General features: G+C 45.4%; 1 protein-coding gene across 1 annotated transcript in view; it reads right to left on the reverse strand.

Moving 5' to 3' along the window:
* Positions 1-2,472: 2,472 nt before the first annotated feature.
* LOC140721949 (uncharacterized) overlaps positions 2,473-21,840 on the reverse strand; it is a 60,181-nt gene continuing 40,813 nt past the window's right edge. The window contains exons 4-7 of the mRNA XM_073036774.1: positions 4,842-4,955; positions 4,087-4,185; positions 2,697-2,839; positions 2,473-2,493 (exon numbers count right to left, since the gene is read on the reverse strand). Coding sequence (XP_072892875.1) covers positions 2,473-2,493; positions 2,697-2,839; positions 4,087-4,185; positions 4,842-4,955 — 377 coding nt within the window. The remainder of the gene's footprint in view (positions 2,494-2,696; positions 2,840-4,086; positions 4,186-4,841; positions 4,956-21,840) is intronic.

Here is a 21,840-nt window from a genome sequence, read left to right on the forward strand (position 1 = left end):
AAGGCCCCCAGGCGCCTCTTCAACAGCAGGCTGTTGGTCCCCTTCAGACTCGAAACGCTGTCTGGACACATCAGCATTAACGATTCACGAACCTCAGGCACCCCGACATTGGCCTCTGAGTACCCCATTTTCACTGATCAACAACTGTCGTCTGGATAATCACCGACGCTAGTACCCCAAATCTCCAGTGCCCTCAATGTCGTCAAGGGTAAATGCTTCCAATACCGGTTGTAAAACGTACTATACAGCAACTTGACCTACGCCCCGGTGTCGAGAATGGCTTTAGCGAGACGTCCATCCATCCGTAACGACACCTGAGTGCCTGGTCCCTCTATCCTTTCAGGAATAAGGTTTGTTCCTTTAGGCTGTTCCTTAGTACATTGATCGGAACGTGCTCCCTTGTTAGACCCCAGGCCGTTCACCCACTGGGCCTTCTCTAAGTTGACCGACACCTATCAGATCACCGCCCTAGCTAAAGAAGATACTCTGTAAACTTTTTACCAATCTACTGCCACAGATATGGTAAGCACCCCAGCTGCGGCATTTGACTTCCCGTCGAACCAAATGCATTTTCTCATACTTACCCATAACTGGCAGCTGTCACTTCGAGGTAATTGTACCAGATAGTTCTAACAACATCACTAGCCCGCATACTCAAATTTCCAACCAGTCCCTGACGCTTTCGCTCACCTAACAACTGAGAGGTCCGCTCCCCACACGCCTCAGCCCCTTTATGGATGGACATAATTCCAACAACCGGGCGGAGCCCACCATAGCTGGAACATACCCACCAGTCCTTCCCCGCTCTTTTAACAGTGTGGAAAACCCATGGTACAACCACCACCACTTCGTCAGCGCTTGTCTGAACTTAACAACGACCTCCAAGGTACCAGCAGCCACCCCACCCAACACGCATGCAGAGATAACCAGCAATCGCACAACAGCAGAGACACGCCAGCATTCCCTCCCCGCAGCATGCATAATTTAAAGAGGGCAATCACACAGAAAACCACGGGAATTTCAATCCCGGACGAGCCCCCACATTTTGCCCTCTGGCTAGCCTCAGGCTCACTCAGCTCGCTTCCGTCTCGGGGGAGCGACCTTCGGCCCCGCCAAACTGGAAAATGAGCTTATGTGGATGCTGTGTGATGTCCCCGCCCCGACAAATAACAGACAGTACACCATATGCGATTAAATGATTACACTTTATAGAGATTACTGGAACTAAGTGGTTAATAACGATACAGTATATATGAAGGAAAAGGAAATAAAGAAAAGACGCCAAACCTATCAAAGTCCAAACCACTTCGTGCACAACCATTGGAGCTCAATCCTCTCAGACCTCCTCGAATCGTTGCTCAGGACCACAGGAGGTGATCAACCAAGCACCCCCGGCACGTCTGTCTTCGTCTCCTCTCTTCACTGAACCTCCTCGCCTCGGATCAACCACCGCCCCCCCCCCCACTCGGGGTCTGTTCCATCGTTTACAGCACCGCGTCCCCTGTCTCTCACCCCCTCGTGCCGACCCCCCCAAAAGCCCGCTAGCAATAGCTTACAGACTCAGAAAAGATAGAATAACATTAATCACAATTGGTTAACAAATGAATACAATTCTCGTTTTCAGTAAATTCTAAACCCAAACAAACTGCGAGAGAAAGCACCTATCATAACAAAGAAGCATTTCGACTTAAAAAAAAAACCAAATAAGCCATTTTGGTTAACATAAGCAGTAAGAAAGAAACCCCGTGACATGCAGTAGAATGGTTGGGGAAGGGATAGAGTGGGTGAAGTGGGAATTTAGATAAAATTTGGGGGAAAAAATTGGAAGTGGATAAGTGTGCAGAAGAGATACGGGGGAGGGAAGCGGCTTGTGATGTGATTCAGTTTGGCCCTACGGGCTGTTGACAGAGATCCTGGATCTTTTGAAGAATATCCGTGCTCAAATTTGCAGACTTCTCGCAGATGAAATGGTGTTGACGATTGCAGTGGTTCCTCCAGGTGGACGAGTCGCAGTTATCGCAGAAGGGCGTTCCATTAGCTTTCCTGAACATAAGACTTGAAGTCACTTCCCTATGAATGAAGGTTAAACAATTTCAACAGGTGCCGAACAGCTCCAGGAGGAGACCCGAGACATTCACCAAACGAATCCCGCTGCTGGCACTGATCATACAGCTCCGTGTCTGTCGCCAAACTAACCCACCTTACCCACAGACCGCATCACTCCCCAAACTGATGGCAGTGCCCCACCATCTACCCCACAGCCCTGTGTCAGAATCTAACCCCCTCACTTCCCACATTCCCGGTGTTTCTCCAACCTATTCGCTCTGACCCAGTCCCAATACAGGAAACGTCCGAAACTCACCCGTCTTTGCACTTTCCAACCCAGTATGTTCTGTGTTTACGTAGGGGAAAGTTGGAAACAACATTCTGCGAAATTAAAAGTAGTTAATTAATATTAAGAAGGTACCTCACTCAATGCCTGAACCCAGGAGTCTGGGATGCGATGGTCGAGAGAGAGCGAACTTTATTCTGTGCCTGACCCTGGAAGTGTGTGATGGGACGGTGTGCTGGGAGCTTCAATCTATTTCCGAACCCGGAAATGTGTGATGGGACGGTGTGGTGGGAGCTTCACTCTGTGTTTGACCCAGAGAGTTTCTGATTGTTTTAAGTTTCTCTTCTCTCGGTGTGACACATACCTCCTCTTGTTTTGAATTTATTTCCAGCAGCTTTGCATGAAGGTTTGAACAATGTTTCTTCGCTTTATCATAATACGTTGCCAAGGTGGATAAGAAATAACTACGGTCTTCATTTTTGATCCAGTCCTGGGAACAGGCTTGATCTGCAAATCAGTTACAAGAAGAAGTGAATCACACTCCACACCATCACATCACACATTCCCGCGTCAGACACAGAGTGAAGCTCTTTCTACTCCTTCCATTCGCTCCTGCTATGATCAGGCACAAAGTGAAACTCCCTCCACACCGTCCCCTCACACATTCCCCGGGTCAGACACAGAGTGTAAACACACGGTCCCATCACACACTCCCGGGGTCAGACACAGAATGAATCTCCCTCCACACCATCACATCACACACTCCTGGGGTCAGACACAGAGTGAATCTCCCTCCACACCGTCGCATCACACACTCCTGGTGTCAGACACAGAGTGAATCTCCCTCCACAATGTCCCGTCACACACTGCCGGGGTCAGACACAGGGTGAATCCCCTCAGCACCGCCGCTCACACACACCCTGGTTCAGCAAACAGATTTCAGATCCCTCCACAAAGTCCAGTCACACTCAGCCTTGGTCAGACTCAGTGTGAATCTTTATCTCCACGGCCCCACCACACATCTCCAGCTGTCAGAGACGGAAATAAATTCCCTCAGCGCACAAGACAAATGCAACAGAGAGAGTGATTCTCCCTCTACAGCTTCTCAGCACACCGCAAAGAGGAGTGTCAGAATAGAGGGAAGCTGCCTCCACACCGTCCCACAACACACTCCTGGGGTCAGACAGAGGGTGAATCTCCCTCCACACCGTCCAATCACACACTCCCCGGGTCAGACACAGAGTGAATCTCCCTCCACACCGTCCCATCACACACTCCCGGGGTCAGACACAGAGTGAATCTCCTTCCACACCGTCCCATCACACACTCGCGGGGTCAGACACAGAGCGAATCTCCCTCCACACCGTCCCATCACACACTCCCGGGGTCAGACACAGAGTGAATCTCCCTCCACACCGTCCCATCACACAATCCCGGGGTCAGACACAGAGTGAATCTCCCTCCACACCGTCTAATCATACACTCCCGGGGTCAGACACTCAGTGAATCTCCCTCCACACCGTCCCATTACTCATTCCCAGGGTCTGATACAGAGTGAATCTCCCTCACACTGCCCCATCACCCACTCCCGGGGTCAGACACAGAGTGAATCTCCCTCCACACCGTCCCATCACACACTCCCGGGGTCAGACACAGCAGTAGAGAAATTCTACTGTGAAATTCTTCCCACATCATCCGATCTCTCTCTCCCTCTCAATGATGAGGAGCGGGGTAAGAGGGTGATTTTGTTTCACCTCTGATACTGGTAATGAATCCGCAGATATCCTGATACTCTCTCCATCGCAGGGTATAGGTTGGCTCGGCTCTGATCTGAGACTGACGAATCTGTAATACTGAGAGAGACGGTGAAGGATGTTTAGCGTTTACAGTGACGTTTGAGTCGGCGTCAGTGTCATGGTGATGGTTAACTCCGTGTCACAGTCAGGAACATGTCGTTATTGCGGTGAGGGCCGTATAGGTGTCACTGTGATAGATGATTCTGTGACCCGATGGGGTGTGTTCCGGTTCACGGTGAGGTGAATTTCGGTGTTACGGTGAGGGATTTGTCGTGGTCGCAGTGATTGGAGCTTCTGTGTCCTGGTGAGGGGTTTGCTGTCACACTGGTGATTGTGCTGGTCTCACGGTGAGAGATGTGTCGGTGTCACGGTGAAGAACGTGCTTTGGTCCCAGTTGGTGTCTCTGGTTTAGTGAAGGATGCGTCCGTGCCACAGCGAGGAGATTGTCGGAGTCACAGTGAATCGTTATTACAGTACAGTGTGTCGATATTATGTTCAGGGATTTGTCATATCATGATGTGGGATGTGTTGGTGGGGTCTCTGCCGGGCTCACGGTAAGGAGTTCACCGTGATCATGATGAGGGGCCCCTTAGGACCACAGTGAGTGGTGTGTCGGTTTCACGATGAAGGGTGTCTTGCGGTAATGTTGGGAATGTGCCGCTGGCCATTTTTATCCTCTGCGGCTTGGTTGTTCCGACCAGTGTTAAACTCACCATGAATCCTCCAGCAGATACCCGTGATAATGAGTGTCGCTGTTAAAACGCAGATGAGCCATATGCTTGAGTCTGGTCGGTCTCTCCTGGCGGGTCGTTCACTGCCCATGCCGTCTGTGGGAAAATCGTTCCTTGTCTCTGTCAATCCATCGTCATATTCCCTGATCTACCCCTCCCCTGCTCTTCCCAACTTCTGAGTTCAATCACTTCCTTCCCCTCCTGCTCAGAAGTCAACGTAAGTCATAGAACATAATAGACCATCCGGCCAACAGTTTTCAAACATTCTATTGAAACGACACACTTTCTGCCTACCGACATCCATCTCCCACCATTCTCTCTACTTTGACGTGTGTGAGAACCCTCTGCTTAAAGGCCGCTATCGATCTGCCTCCACCAGCAGCCCTGGCAGCACATTCCAGTCACCCACGCTCTCTGTATAAACAAAATCCCGCCCCACACATCTCCTGTCAACGTCCCCCCTCTCATCTTAACCTCTGATATTGGTGACTTCATTCCTGGTGGAGATATACACTGGCTATCTGGTGCATCTCTGTCCCAGGTACTGTTATTGACCTGTATCCTTTCTCTCCCGCAGCCTTCCCCTCACCCCCACAGGGAAAGGAAACACAAATTTTCCGACCTTTGCACGGAGTTAATACTCTCTACTCCAGATACAGAAACTACTCTGTATCCTCTCAAACGACTCCCACACTCTTCCTGTAACGGGGCGAGCTGACATCAATGAGTGAACTCGAAAACTTCACACCCAGTCCTAAGTCGACGCTGGGTGATTCGTCACTCCTCCCCCACCTTCTCATTCATAGTCCTGTCTATCTGTGTCCCAAATACTCAGTCGCTGCAGGGAAAGGAAACACAAATTTACCTCTGCACATAGTTAACACTCTCTACTCCAGAAACATAATCTCTTCCGTATCCACTCCAAAGACCCCCACTCGCTTCCTCTGACGGGAGGACCCGACAAAACTAGCGAACTCGAAAACGTCACACCCCCATTCAATGTGTGTCTACCCCAAACTGCCACGTTTAAACTTCTCTCTTCTTTAACACCTCCAACTGGTCACGGTATCAGCCATACCCGTTTACACTGAAGTTAAACAACGCTTGGGCTCCAACTTACCAAGTGGACCAATGCCAGAAAACAACCTGGCCGAATCCCCACCTGTCAGATCCTTCCTGGCCTCTGTAAAGATGGTCTTTCTCTAAATTAGTAACTATACCCGAGGTCAGACCTATCATCTAGATACAAAGTGGTCCCCTACACAAACCTCTGTTCCCTGCCTTGTCCCATTCCGTAGGAGGAGATCCCGTATGGCACTCTCTGGTTCGGACTTCATACGTACTGATTCAGGCAACTTTCTTCCAAACACTTCATAAAATATCACAGTGGTCCTTTAAGAGTATGGGACTCACAGTTAATACCGATAAAGTGAAAACCACCAAAGATCACGACCTTCTGCTTCTTGCAACACTCTGCGAGCTCTCCACAGGTGTGTTCCTCTCAATCCCCAGGATTGTCAGGTGATCGATCACGTAGCCCCTTGAACGAGTTCATACCGAAGTTGATCCTCGGTTCTGCTATTAAACCCTCGCCGAGACAAGTGATATTTTCCCAGATTAGTAAAGCCGCCCCTCACTCTTGAATTTATGACGCTTTGGCAGGACTAAGACAGCGGCTAACTGGAATATTGAGCTAACTGACCTGCGCCTCCTGACACCAAGTCTCACTAATGGTTACAATATAAGATTATTAAGGGATTGGACAAGATAGATGCAGGAAATATGTTCCAGATGCTGGGAGAGTCCAGTACCAGAGGGCATGGTTTGAGAATAAGGGCTAGGTCAGTTAGGACAGAGTTAAGGAAAAACTTCATCTCCCAGAAAGTTGTGGGGGTCTGGAATGCATTGCCTCGGAAGGTAGTGGAAGCCAATTCTCTGGATGCTTTCAAGAAGGAGCTAGATAGGTATCTTATGGATAGGGGAATCAAGGGATATGGGGACAAGGCAGGAACCGGGTATTGATAGTAGTTGATCAGCCATGATCTCAAAATGGCGGTGCAGGCTCGAAGGGCCAAATGGTCTACTTCTGCACCTATTGTCTATTGTCTATTGTCCAGACGTTGACCCCTACACAGAGCTCATCTGCTTTTCGTACAATACTTCCTGCATTGAAACGTACGCAGCTTATAACATAAGTCCCAGCAATCTCAACCTTTGCTTCCTGACTATGTCTGAGGACTTATTAACATCTGTCCCAACAAGCATCGCGCTATCTGCTATGGCGCTCTTGTTTTCTTCTCACTGCAACTCCAGCACTCCCCCTTTTTAATGGCCCTTTCCGCCGGGATATTATTTCAGGGGTAACCCGAGACTGTTGCTCATGGCAGAGGACGAAAAACAAACCTACGAACAGCTTGTCCCTGTCTTCGCTTCATTTTCCCTGGCTAATCAATCCGCTTCCCCGATTGGCTGCTCTCCCCGCTCCCGATCTCTGATTGGAGGCTGTTTGCACCGCCAAAGGTATATGAGTCTATTACTCCGTCTGCCAGACAGAGAAGGAAGCTCCCCCCATACCATCCCATCATACACCTCCCGAAGCACGATACATCACACTATTTGAGAGTCAGTGAAGGAGTGAAGCTTCCATCACAACGTCCCATCGCTCATCTCCCAGAGTCAGTCACAGAGTGAATCTTCCCCCACTTTTCCATGACAATGCTAAATACCAGGGAGCGGTGGTCACTGTCCCCCAGATGCTCATCCTCTCTGCCCCTTCAACTGAGGCCTCACCAGTCTTAGCATTACATCCTTTCTTTCGTTATTCTAGTCCTCTTGAAATGAATGTTAACGCTGCATTTCCCAGTTTCACCATGGCGGCAACCTGCCTTCAGCATTGTCATGGAAAAGAAAAGAATCAGAGTGGACAGGAACGTTTTTAATTGGGGAAGGGCAAATTTTGTGTCTATAAGGCTAGAACTTGCGGGTGTGAATTGGGATGATGTTTTTGCAGGGAAGTGTACTATCGACATGTGTTCCATGATGTTTAAGGATCTCTTGCAGGATGTTAGGAATAAATTTGCCCCGCTGAGGAAGAAGAAGAATGGTAGGGTGAAGGAACCATGGGTGAAAAGTGAGTTGGAAAATCTAGTCAGGTAGAAGAAGGCAGCATACATGAGGTTTAGGAAGCAAGGATCAGATGGGTCTATTGCGGAATATAGGGTTGCAAGAAAGGAGCGTAAGAAGGGACTGAGGAGAGCAAGAAGGGGCATGAGAAGGCCTGGGCCAGTAGTGTAAAGGAAAACCACAAGGCATTCTTCAATTATGTGAAGAACAAAATGATGACAGAAGCGAAGGTAGGACTGTGGGGGGACGATGTGCCTGGAGGATGTGGAAGTGAGCGAGGTCCTCAATGAATGTTTGTCTTCGATATTTAACACTGAGAAGGAACTTAATGACGGTGAGGACAGTATGAGTGAGGTTGATGTTCTGGGGCATGTTGATATTAAGGGAGCGGAGGTGTTGGATTTGTTAAAATACATTAGGACGGAGAGGCCCCAGGGCCCTCTCGGAATATTCCCCAGCTGCTTCACGATGCGAGGAAAGAGACTGCTGAGCCTCTGGCTAGGATCTTTATGCCCTCGTTGTCCACGGGAATAGTACCGGAGGATTGGAGGGAGGCGAATGTAGTCCCCTTGTTCAAAAAAGTTTAGTCGAAATAGTCCGGATAATTATTGAGAGCGAGCCTTACGTCTGTGGTGGGAAAGCTTTTGGGAAAGATTCTTAGGGTTAGGATCTATGGGTGTTTGGAGAATTATGTTCAGGGACAGTCATCATGGCTTTGTGAAGGGCAGATCGTTTCTAACAAACCTGTTAGAGTTCTTTGAGGAGGTGACTAAGCATATAGATGAGGGTAGAGCAATGGGTGTGATCTACATGGATTTTAGAAAGGCATTTGACAAGGTTTCGCACGGAAGGCATGGGATCCAGGGATGTTTGGGCAGGTGGATTCCGAATTTGATTGCCTGCAGAAAGCACAATGTCATGGTGGAGGGATTACATTCGGATTGGAGGGCTGTGACTAATGGAGTCACACAAAGATCGGTTCTGGAACCCCTACTTTTCGTGATTTTTATTAAAGATCTGGTTAGCAAGTTTGCAGACGACACAAATTTTGGTGTTCTTGTGGATAGTGTAGAGTATTGTAAAAAATTGCAGACAGACAATGATAGGATGCAAAAGTGGGCTGTGAAATGGCAGATCTGGCTCAGCCCGGGAAGTGTAAGGTGGTACACTTTGGGAGGACAAACTCCAAGGCAGAGTACAAAGTAAATGACAGTATACTTGCTAGTTTGGAGGAGCAGAGGAATCTGGGGGTACATGTACAGAGATCCCTGAAAGTTGCCTACCACGTAGATAGGGTAGTTTAGAACACTTCTGGGGTGTTAGCTTTCATAAGTCGAGGTATAGTGTTTAAAAGACGAGATGGAATGATGCAGCTCAGTAAAACTCTGGTTAGGCCACACTTGGAGTACGGTGTCTATTTATGGTCGCCTCACTATAGGAAGGAAGTGGAAGCACGGGAAAAGGTACAGAGGAGATTTACCAGGATGCTGCCTGGATTAGAGAGTATGGATTACGATCAGAGATTAAGGGAGCTAGGGCTTTACTCTTCGGAGAGCAGAAGGATGAGAGGAGATATGATGGAGGTGTACAAGATATGAAGAGGAAGAGATAGGGTGGACAGCCAGCGCCCCTTCTCCAGGGCAGCACTGCTGAATACAGGAGGACATGGCTTTAAGGAAAGGGGTGAGAAGTTCAAGGGGGATATTAGACGAAGGTTCTTTTTACTCAGAGAGTGGTTGGTGCGTGGAATGCACTGCCTGAGCCAGTGGTGGAGGCATATACACCAGTAAAATTTAAGCGTCTACTAGACAGGTATATGGAGGGATTTAATTTGGGGGGATATATGGGAGGCAGGGTTTGAGGTTCAGAACAACATTGTTGGCCGAAGGGCTTATACTGTGCTGTATTATTCTATGTTCTATGTTCTAATTTCAGGTGGTTGACCTTTAAAGTCAAGAAAATCTGTCTCAATAGGGGCCGACTAATCACTGGTAGCCAACAAGAAAAAGGCTTCCTTTATTCCCTCTCTTAAACTTCAGACAATCAGCTAATAGTTCATACTTGCTATTCTTGTTCCTGTAATAAAATAGGCTCGAAAATTGCTAAGCATCTTCATGTGGTTGTCAAAGACTTTCTGAAAATCCAAGTACACAACATCAATCATCTTTGGGTTTTATATAGCTTGTGACTTCCGGATTTCTTCCAGAAATTCCAGCCATTGCTGCTCTGCCGTCACCTGTGCCAGTGTTATTTTCCAATCAATTCTGGCCAACTCTTCTCTAGTGCCACACTAATTCCTTTTACTCCACTGTAAGACATCACATTTTAGCTTCTCCTTCTCAAATTTCAGGGTGAATTAGACTACACTATGACCACTCTCCTTAGGGTACTTTTACCTTAAGCTCTCTAATAAATTCCAGGCCATTGCACAACACGCAGTCCGGAATAGCTGATATCCTCGTGGCCTTAACAACGAGCTGTTTAAAAAGCAATCTCATAGGCACTCGAGAAACTCACCCTCAGGGTCCGCAATATCCCGGAGCGAGTTCTCGGCATTCTCAGGAGAGAGGGTGAGCAGACAGAAGTCGTGGTCCACGTGGGGACCCAAGACATAGATGTCTGTAGGGATGAGGTCGTGAAGAAGGGATATAGTGAGTAAGGAGTTAAGTTAAAAAGCAGATCCTCAGAGATGGAATTCTCGGGATTACTGCCTGTGTCACGAGAGAGACAGAGGGTGGGAACAGTAAGTTATGGCATGTGAATGCGTGGCTGATAAGTTGGTGCAGGGGGCAGGGGATCAGATATCTGGATTGTTGGCATCTCTTCTGGGGAAAGTCTGACCTGTACAAAAAGGAAAGGCTGCACCTGAACTGGAAATAGATCAATATCCTGTTGGGCAGGTTTCCTAGAGCTATTGGGAAGACTTTAAGCTAGTTTGGCAGGTGGGTGGGAATCATATGTGAGTGCAGAGATTAGGGTAAAAGACAAGGGAATGATACTATGTGTTCTGAGTTGGTGAGGAAGGACAGGCAGGGGACAAAATATAAATGTAGCCATTTAGAGGGTTTGAAATGGGTCTATTTCAACACGAGGAGTATTGGGAATACAGGGGATGAACTGAGAACATGGATCAGTACATGGAACGACGATGATGTGGCCGTTAGTGAAACATGGCTGGTGGAAGGGCAGGGTTGGCTGATGCAGGTACCGGGGTTTAGGTCTTTTAAAAGGAATGGAATGGGAGGTAGAAAAGGGGTTGGGGAGTAGCATTACTGTTCAGGGCTGGTCTCCCGGCTATAGAAATGGATGACGCTGCATGGGGAGTGTGCACTGAGTTGGTGTGGGTCGAAGTCAGTCGTAGGAAGGGATCAGGCACTGTGCTGGAAGTAGTCCATAGGCCCCCAAATAGCCCTCGGGACACCGAGGAGCAGATAAGCAGGCAGATTTTAGAACGGTGCAGGAATTGCAGGGTTGTTGTTGTTGGTGATTTCAACTTCCCTCATATTGACTGACATCTCCTGACTACAAGGGGTATAGATGAGGCTGAATTTGTCAGGGTTGTTCAAGAAGTATTCCTGACACACTGCGTGGACCGGCTGACGAGAGGAGAAGCCATATTGGATCTAGTTCTGGGCAATAATCCTTGTCAGACGGCAGACCGCTTGGTGGGGGAGCATTTTGGTGAGAGTGACCGCAACCCCCTTAGCTTCAGCATAGCTGTGGTAAAAGATAAAAACAGACATAATGGGAAAGTACTTAACTGGGGAAAGGCTAAATATGAAAGGATGAGGCAGTAAATAGCGAGAGACAGATACTCAAGGGCGAGAGCACAAAAGTAATGTGGAGTAAGTTTAGGGACCAAGTGTGCTGGGTCGCTAGAGCAGTAGCTCTGATCTTTGAATCCTCTTTGGCAGCAGGGGTGGTGCTGGAGGATTGGAGAATAACCAATGTTGTTCCCTTGTTTAAAGAAGTTAATAGGGAGAATACTGGGAACCATAGACCGTTGAACCTTACATCAGTGGTCTGCAAACTTTTGGAAAGGTTTATTAAGGTTAGGATCTACGAGCTTTTGGAGAAGTACAGTCTACTCCAGGGTAGTCAACATGGTTTTGTGCAGGGAAGGTCGTGCCTCAGGAGCCTAATTGAGTGTTTTGAAGGGGTAACAAAAGAAAGTGATAAGCATAGTGCGGTAAATGTGGTCTACATGGATTTAAGCAAGGCATTTGACAAGGTCCCCCACGACAGACTCATACAGAAAGTCATGAGGCATGGGATCAGTGGAACCCTGACTGTTTCGATATAAAGCAGGAAGAAAGCACAGGGTAGCAGTGGAAGGAAAGTATTCTGTCTGGAAGTCGGTGACTAGTGGGGTTCGGCAAGGATCTGTCCTGGGACACCTGCTCTTTGTGACTTTTATAAATGACCTGGATGAAAGACGAAAGGTTGGTTTAGTAAGTTTGCGGACGTTTAGTGGAGTTGTGGATGGAGCTATGGATTGTCGAAGGTTAAAAGAGGATATAGACAGGATGCAGAGTTGGGCAGAAATGTGGCAGATGGAGATCAATCTGGATAAATATGAAGTGATGCATTTTGGAAGGACAAACCTGAAGGCTGAGTACAGGACAGGGTTAATGGAGGGTTAATTAAGAGTGTGGATAAGCAGAGGGACCTTGAGGTTAAAATCCAAGCATCCCTCAAGGTCACTGCACAGGCAGATAGGGTAGTTAGTAGGTAATGCTAGGCTTCACTAGCAGGGAGATTGAGTTCAAGCGTAGAGAGGTCAGCTTGTAAATGTACAAATCTCCAGTGAGACTACACTGAGAGTGTTGTGTACAGTTCTGGTCACCTCACTATAGGAAGGATATGGAAGCTATGGAGAGGGTGTTGAGGAGATTTATCAGAATGTTGCCCAGATTGGAAAACAGGTCTTATGAGGCACGGTTAGCAGAGCTGGGACTTTTCTCTTTGGAGCGTAGAAGGATGAGAGGGGACTTGATAGAGGTCTACAAGATTATGAGAGGCATAGAAAAAGGGGATAGCCAGTGCCTGTCTCCCAGAGCACGAATAGCAAAACATATAACCATATAACATCTACAGCACAGAACCAGGCCATTTTGGCCCTTCCAGACCGTGCCCAAAGCTTACTTTCATCTAGCCCCACCGACCTGCACTCAGCCCATAATCCTCCAATCCTTTCCTGTCACTATAGCTATCCAATTTTTCTTTAAATAACAATATCGAACCTGCCTCTACTATTTCTACTGGAAGCTCGTTCCACACAGATACCTCTCTCTGAGTAAAGAAATCCGCCCCTCGTGTTACCCCTTAACATCTCCCCCAACTCTCAACTCGTGTTCTCTTGTTTGAATCTCCCCTACTCTCAATGGAAAAACAAGCCTATCCAAGTCAATTCTATCGATCCCCCTTATAATTTAAATACCTCTATTACGTACACCCTGAAAAGTCTACGCTCCAAAGAATAAAGACCTAACTTGATCAACATTTCTCTGTAACTTAGGTGCTAAATCCCAATAAATATTCCAGTAAATCACCTCTGTACTCTCTCTATTTTGTTGACATCTTTCCTCTAATTCGATGACGAGAACTATACACAGTACACCACATTTCGCCTCATCAATCCCTTGTACAATTTTAACATTACATCCCATCCTCTATTCTCAATGCTCTCATTTATAAAGGCCGGCATACCAAAAGCTATTTTCACCACACTGTCCACATGAGATCCCACCTTCAGGGAACTATGCACAATTATTCCTAGATCACTCTGTTCTACTGCATTCCTCAATGGCCTACCATTTACCATGTATGTCCTATTTGGATTATTCCTACCAAAATGTAACACCTCACTCTTATCAGCATTAAACTCCATCTGCCATCTTTCAGCCCACTCTTCTAACTGGCCACAATCTCCCTGCAAGCTTTAATATACATATTTAATCTTCAAAGTGTCTATATATTTAGTGCTATCTTTCGTAAATAAGGATACCGAATTTTCAGAAATATGTCATAGTCATTTCTTAACTTACAAGTATTTTTTCAAGTTGAATGCGGCTGAAAATTCCATCATTCCATCGGTCCATAGTTAAGTACTAATCTGATTTCCAAGTAACTGCAATAGCCTTTTTGGCTACTGCCACTGCAATTTTCATAATTGTTTTTCTGATATTTGTTCAATTTATGTTTCGGCGTTATCCCTTCAATATCACCTAGTAAAAATAATATTGGGTTATGTGGAAGTTGCATTCCAATAATTTGTCCCAATAAGACTCTTAAATTTATCCCAAAAGTTTGAATTTTAAAACAAGACCAAGTATAATGTAAAAAAGTACCAATTTCTTGATTACATCGAAAACATTGATCAGATAAATTTGGGTTTACTCTATTTATTTTCTGTGGTGTAATATATAATTGATGTAAAAAAATGTATTGTACTAATCTAAGTCGGACATTTATTGTATTTATCATACTGTCAAGGCATAGTCTTGACCAACTTATTTCATCAATTTTAATATTCAAATTATGTTCTCATTTTTGTCTTGACTTATGAATTACTTATTTAATTGTCTGTTTTTGAATCAAATTGTACATAACAGAAGTATTTTTTATTTTTTTCCCTTTTTGAATTAAAATTTCTATTTCACTAGGCTTCGGCATTAACATTGTTTGACCCAGTTTATCTCTTAAATAAGCCCTTAATTGGAAATAACAAAAAAGAGAGTAATTTGATATTTTATATTTATTCTTTAGTTGATCAAACGACATCAATTTACCTCCATCAATACAGTCACCTATATATCTAATCCCTTTTTGAAACCAGTCATATGAATGTTGGTTATCCATTGTAAAATGAATGAGTCTATTTTGAATTAGGGGTCTCTTTACTAATAAAGATTTCTTTATCTCATCAACATTTATCTTATTCCATAAATATATCAAATGTTTTAATATAAGAGACTCTTTCTTTTCCCGTATCCATTTGGATTCCCATTTATATATAAAATCTTCTGGTATATTTTCTCCGATCTTATCAAACTCTATTCTAATCCATGCCGGTTTATCTTCATCAAGAAAAGATGCAATAAATCTCAGTTGATTTGCTTTACAATAATTCTTAAAATTTGGGAGTTGTCAAATTTACATGTCAATCTTTCCAACGATATTCTTGGCATCTTACCTGTCCAAAGAAACTTCCTCACACATTTATTCAACTCTTGAAAAAAAACTTCTGCGGTAGTTGCATTGGTAATGTTTGAAATAAATACTACAATCTAGGAAATATATTCATTTTTCTAGCATTAACACTGCCTACTAATGTTATTGGTAACATCATCCATTTATCAAGATCTTGATTTTTTTTCAATGATGGCAAATAATTTAATTTACATAAATTCTTTATGTCGTTATCAACTCTTATACCTAAATATTTGATAGCATTCATCGTCCATTTAAAATGAGTTACTAATCGACATTGACTATAATCTCCTTTAGTAAGGGGTAAAATTTTACTTTTATCCTAGTTTACTTCACACCCTGATATTTCCCCATATTCTTCCAATCTAAAAGATAATTTATGCAACGAATGCAATGGGTTTGTTAGATAAATCAGAACATCATCAGCAAATAGATGTATCTTATATTCCTCCCGGTTAACTCAAAAGCCCGTAATATCTGAATCACTTCTAATTAATTTAGCTAATGGTTCTATTATCAATACAAGTAAGGCAGGTGATAATGGACAGCCTTGTCTAGTTGACCTTGCTAACTGGAATGATGTTGACATTTGGCCATTTGTCACTATTTTAGCTTTGGGACTAGTATTTAAGGTTTTAATCCAGTTTATAAAAGATTTTCCTAACCCATATTTTTCCAATACCTTACATTAAAAAGTCCGGTTCTAATCTATCAAATGCTTTTTCTGCATCCAAAGCAACTGCCAGCTCATTTCCTCCCTCTTTTGTGCCAAATGAATTATGCTGAGTAACCGAGTTACATTGTGTACTGTAAATATTAAAGTTGTTTTGAATTCCATGGAGCATGTGGGGTTTCCGGTATCCAGGAAATCTTTCTTTTTTTTTTCTTTTTTTTCCACTTTTCTTTTGTTTTTCAGATGGGGATGTTAAGGGGGGAAAGGTTAAGGGGAGAGAGGAGGGCTGATATTATACTCTAATATTCTATTCATTCTATGTAATTACCTTAAAAACTGAATAAAAATTATATAAAAAATCTCCCTGCAAGCTTGGAAAACCTTCTTCATTATCCACAACGCCACCTATCTTCGTATCATCTGCCTACCTACTAATTCTGTTTACAATCCCATTATCCAGTTCATTAATCCACCAGTACTCTCCGGCATCTCCCATCCAGCCACTGCTGAGTCCATTTTACAACTTCAATATTAATGCCTGAAGATTGAACCTTTCTAACTAACCTTCCGTGCGGTACCATGTCAAAGGCCTGACTGAAGTCCATATAGACAACATCCACTGCTTTACCCTCGTCAACTTTCCTAGTAACCTCTTCAAAACATTCAATAATATTTGTCAAACATGACCTTCCACGCAGAAATCCATGTTGACCGTTCCTAATCAGACACTGTCTATCCATCTAATTAAATATACCGTCTCCGAGAATACTTTCCATTAATTTACCCACCACTCACGTCAAACCTGCAGGCCTATAATTGCTAGGTTTACTATTAGAATGCATTTTTAAACAATGGAGCAACATGATCAATACGCCAATCCTCCGGCCCCATCCTCGTTTCTAATGACATTTCAAAATATTTCTGTCAGAGCCCTTGCTATTTATAAACTACGTTCCCTTAAAGTGCTAGGGAATATCCTATCAGGACACGGAGATTTATCCACTTACATATTCCTTAAAAGGGGCAGTACTTCCTCCTCTTTAATCGTCATAGTTTCCATAACTTCCCTACTTGTTTCCCTTATATTACAAAATTCTATATTCTTCTCCCAAAAATTGTTCAAATCTCCCCCATCTCTTTTGGCTCACACATAGCTGTCCACTCTGATTCCCTAAGGGACCAGTTTTATCCCTCACTATCGTTTTGATATTAATATAACTGTAGAAAGCTTTTGGATTTATTTTCACCTTACTTGCCAAAGCAACCTCGTATCTTCTTTTAGCTTTTCCAATTTCTTTCTTAAGATTCTTTTTACATTCTTTATATTCCTCGAGCACCCCATTTACTCCATGCTCCTATATTTATTGTAGATCTCTCTCTTTTTCTGAACCAAGTTTCCAATATCCCTTGAAAACCATGGCTCTCTCCAACTTTTAACCTTTCCTTTCAACCTAACAGGAACATAAAGATACTGTTCCCTCAAAATTTCACATTTAAATGCCCTCCATTTCTCTACTACTGAGTCCAGTCCTATCATTCTCCATAATTATAATGAAATTAATGGCATTGTGATCACTGTACCCGAAGAGCTCCCCAACACATACCTCCGTTACATGACCTATCTCATTCCGCAAATGGAGATCCAACACTGCCCCTTCACTAGTTGGTACGTCTCTGTCTTGTTGCAAAAAACTATCCTGCACACATTCAATCACCAGAGGGCATATGTACGAAATTAACGGAAGGAAGTTTAGGGGAGACATTAGGGGTAAGTTGTTTTTATACAGAGGATTGTGGGGGCCTGGAAGCACTTGCCACGGATGGTAGGGGTATTTAGAGCCTCTTGGATATGCAGATGGATGAAAGAAAAATAGAGGTTTCCGGGGTAGTGTGGGTTCAGTAATTTTCTTTCTGGAATGTGTGGGCCGGCACAACATTGAGGGCTGAAGGGCCTGTACTCATCTGTAGTATTCTAGTGTATAATGTTTAGTATCCCAGTACACACTGCCGGGATCAGACACAGCGCAAAGCTCCCTCCCACTCTCCGCTCCACTCACCTCTCAAATTAGCCTGTGAATCCATTCCTGTGAACTGCCTGTTGGCGTCGGTCTGGTTCTCGGCCATCTTGCCGGGTCTCCGAGCTCAGGAAAGGGATGGAACCGTCGATAGAGGAAACCTGTAGCGGCAGGCCGTCGTCCGCAAACACCTGATGACAGGCGGATGAAGAGAGGGACTAAGAGCAGGGGAGGAAGTGCGGGGAGGAGTGAGATTGAGGGCGTGCGAGAAGGCGGTCGAGAGAGATGAGAGTGACGGGAGGGGAAGAAATAGAAGGGGAGTAGAGATTTGTAGAGTGATTGGGGAAGAGGGTAGAGAATGGAAGGAGGGAGGGAGGGAAGGAATGGAAGGAGGGTGTAGAGGGGGACGGCAGGGGTGAGAAACGAGGGAATGACGAAGATATTTGTATCATCCATAGATAGCCACTATTGTGCTGAAGATTTTTAACCCCACCCTCACCTAATCCTTCCCCCACCCCGCTTGGGTCCTGGTTTTCAGACCCCACCCTCACGCCATCCTTCCCCCACCCCGCTTGGGTCCTGGTTTTCAGACCCCACCCTCACGCCATCCTTCCCCCACCCCGCTTGGGTCCTGGTTTTAGGCCCCACCCTCACGCCATCCTTCCCCCACCCCGCTTGGGTCCTGGTTTTAGGCCCCACTGCTCCTGCTCATTTCCAGTGCTTCAGACATCAGACTATCTGTCTGCGAGACACACCCCCAGCACACACCGAGGTGAGTGACGCTCCTCCCTCCGAGTGAGGGTAAACAACTACCCTCGGAATTCGTACCCCTCGCAACCATCCCCCCACTCCTCTTCATCCGTCTCCCTCAATCCCACCCTCACACCTCACCCGTTTCTTTTCTCCCTCCCACCTTTCCCCACCACCTTCCTACCTCCAGCCGTTCCGCAAGACTGTGTGTTTCTGTGTGTGTGTATGTGTCTGACAGCCGCTGTGTTGTATCCGGAAGAGGAAGGAAGGGGAGGCGAGGAGTGGGCAGGGACGGAGTGGTGAGATTGCACAAACGACAGGAAACACATGATAGGACGATCCACACAGAACTGTGGAGAGGCTCAGAACCGAGAGACCAATGTCGGTAGGGCAATGGAGTAAATCCATGCGTCAACTCTTCCCCCATCGTCCTCACAAATCCCCGTGAATAGAGAGAAGGAGATCTGCAGAGGAGGGGCTTGGGTTGGGGTCAGAGATGTGTAGGTCTGCTATTGATGGACCGGTACACGCAAAAAGAGAGTTGTGTCGTGGAGGTTGGGAATGAGGGAGAAGGGAGCAGTTGAGCAAAGAGGTGACACATTCATTCCGTATTCACCCTTCTTTTTTATTTCATGTATACGTTTCGATTGTAAGTTGCAGCTCAGCCAATTGATTGCATTGCCCCCAGTCATCAACCTCTCCTCAGTATACATTGCCTCTGTTTGTAAACCAGTTACCTCACCCTCAGCACTATTATCGGCTTTTCCGACAATTCTATTGCATTGAAATCTATGCAGCTCAGGCCACGAGTTGAACTGAGCTCAACCATATGATACCGAACATTGTCTGAGGCCTTTCATCATCTGTCAGTCACCGCAAATTCTCCATAAGCTGTCCTGGCAATCTGACTCCCATCCCTCTGCAACCAGTTCGAACCGAAACTGTCAGCTGTACAGTTTTCCTGGTTCTGGGCTCACTATCACGCGGCACGAGCAGCAGTCCTGAGATCACTACCCTGGACAACCTGCCCTTTAACCTAGCACCTAACTCCCTGTACTTCCTCCCCATACGTCCTATCCATGCCATTGGGACCCACAAGAAGCAGGACTTCATTTGCTCTGCACTGGGCCTTGGACCATCTGGACAATAGCAATGCTTACGTCACGCTGCGGTGTACTGGCAACAGCTCAGCGTTCAGCACAGTCATTTCCTCAGTTCGAATCAACAAGCTCCAAATCCTGGGCCGTTGCATCTCCCTCTGCAAAATAATGTTTGACTTCCTCATCGTGAAACCACAGTCCTTGGAGATCGGTCATAACATTTCCCATCTGCAGGTAGTGTTGAAGTAGCAGAGAGGCTGCAGTTCTTATATAGATAGGGAAAATGGTCAAAGTACTGGCAGATGGAATACAGTGCCCCGATGTGTCCTGTCATGCAATTTCCCCCAAGAAATAAAAGTGTGAACTACATTCTTAAAAAAAACAACAACAACAACAAACTACGGCTCAAAGTGTTTTGGGAGTCCTGGTGTCGGATTCCCTCGAGGTTAATTTACAGGTGGAGTCGGTGGTGAGGAAGACAAAAGCAATGATCACATTGATTTCCAGATGACCAGAGTATAAGAGTAAAGGTTTATTTTCTGGGCTTTACAAGGCACTGGAGAGGTCACATTTGATGTATTATGGGCAATGTGGGTCGCCTTAGTAAATAATGGATTTGCTGACATTGGGCTTGATACGACCAGAAGACATTGCGAAGCATAAGCCTATTCAGCCCATCAAACTGATTTGCTATTCCATTCATGGTTCATCCCAGTTCCCACTCAACCTACATTCTCGCCTATTTCTGAGGCCCTAACCAATCAGAAAACTGTCATATTCCGCCTAACTCTACTCACGGGCTTGGCCTCCTGCATGGTTTGTGGTAGAGCGTTCCGCATATTCGCTTCTCTCTGGCAACACGCACTCCTCTTTGCTTCCATTCTGAAAGGCCGCCCCCTAATTTTGAGCATGTGCCCTCACGTTCTGGATATCCCCACCACAGGAAACATCCCTTCCACACCCACCGCACCCAGCACTTTCAACATTCGGTAGGTTCAACAAGATCACAAGATTGTTTAAACAATCTATTAGAGTTTTTCGAGGAGGTTACCAGGAAAGCGGATGAAGGGAAGACAGTGGATGTTTTCTACCTGGACATCAGTAAGGCCTTTGAGAAGGTCACGCATGGGAGGTTATCTAGGAAGATTCAGTCGCTAGGTACAGGGTTCTGAGTTGAATGATCAGCCATGATCATACTGAATGGCGGTGCAGGCTCGAAGGGCCTGGACCTATTTTCTATGTTTCTATGTAAACATGGTGGGGAGGTAAATTGAATGAGACATTGGCTCAATGGGAGAAGTCAGAGAGTGGTAGTGAAGGATTGGTGGTGTGCCACAGCGATCAGAGCCGGGTCCATTGTTAGTTGGTATCTCTATCAATGATCTGGATAATAATGTGTTAAACTGGATCAGCAAAGTTGCTGATTATACAAAGATTGCAGATGTAGTGGACAGTCAGTAAGGTTTTCTAAGCTTAGAGAGGGATGTGAACAGCTGGAAAAAAGGGCTGAACAATGGCAGATGGAGTTTAATACAGACAAGTGTAAGATATTGCACTTTGGAAGAAAAAAAACATGGCAGAACATACAAGGCAAATGATAGGGCAAAGAGGAGTGCAGTAGAGCAGAGGGATCTGGGAATACAGATACAAAATCCCCTAAAAGTGGCGTCACAGGTATTTCGGGTCGTAAAGAGAGCTTTTGGGATATTGGCCTCTATAAATTAAAGTAATCTGTATGAGAGACGGAATGTTATAGTAAGGTTATATATGATATTGGTGAAGCAGAATTTGGAATATTGTGTGCAGTATTAGTCGCCTAATTACAGGAAGGATATAAATAAGGATGAATGAGAGCTGAGAAGGTTTACAAAGATGTCGCTGAGACGTGAGAAACTGAGTTGCAGAGAAAGGTTGAATGGGTTAAGAATGTATTCCCTGGAGCGTAAAAGAATGAGGGGTGATTTGAAGAGGGATATAAGATTATGATGTGAATAGGTAAAGTGAATGCAAACATGCGTTTTCCACTGACGCTAGGCGAGAAAAAAACCAGAGGACATCTGTTAAGTGTGAAGGGGGAAAAGTTTAAAGGGAACATTGTGGTGTGGTTT

Source organism: Hemitrygon akajei, unplaced genomic scaffold (assembly GCF_048418815.1).
Source record: "Hemitrygon akajei unplaced genomic scaffold, sHemAka1.3 Scf000065, whole genome shotgun sequence".
In the NCBI taxonomy this organism is placed as follows: Eukaryota; Metazoa; Chordata; class Chondrichthyes; order Myliobatiformes; family Dasyatidae; genus Hemitrygon; species Hemitrygon akajei.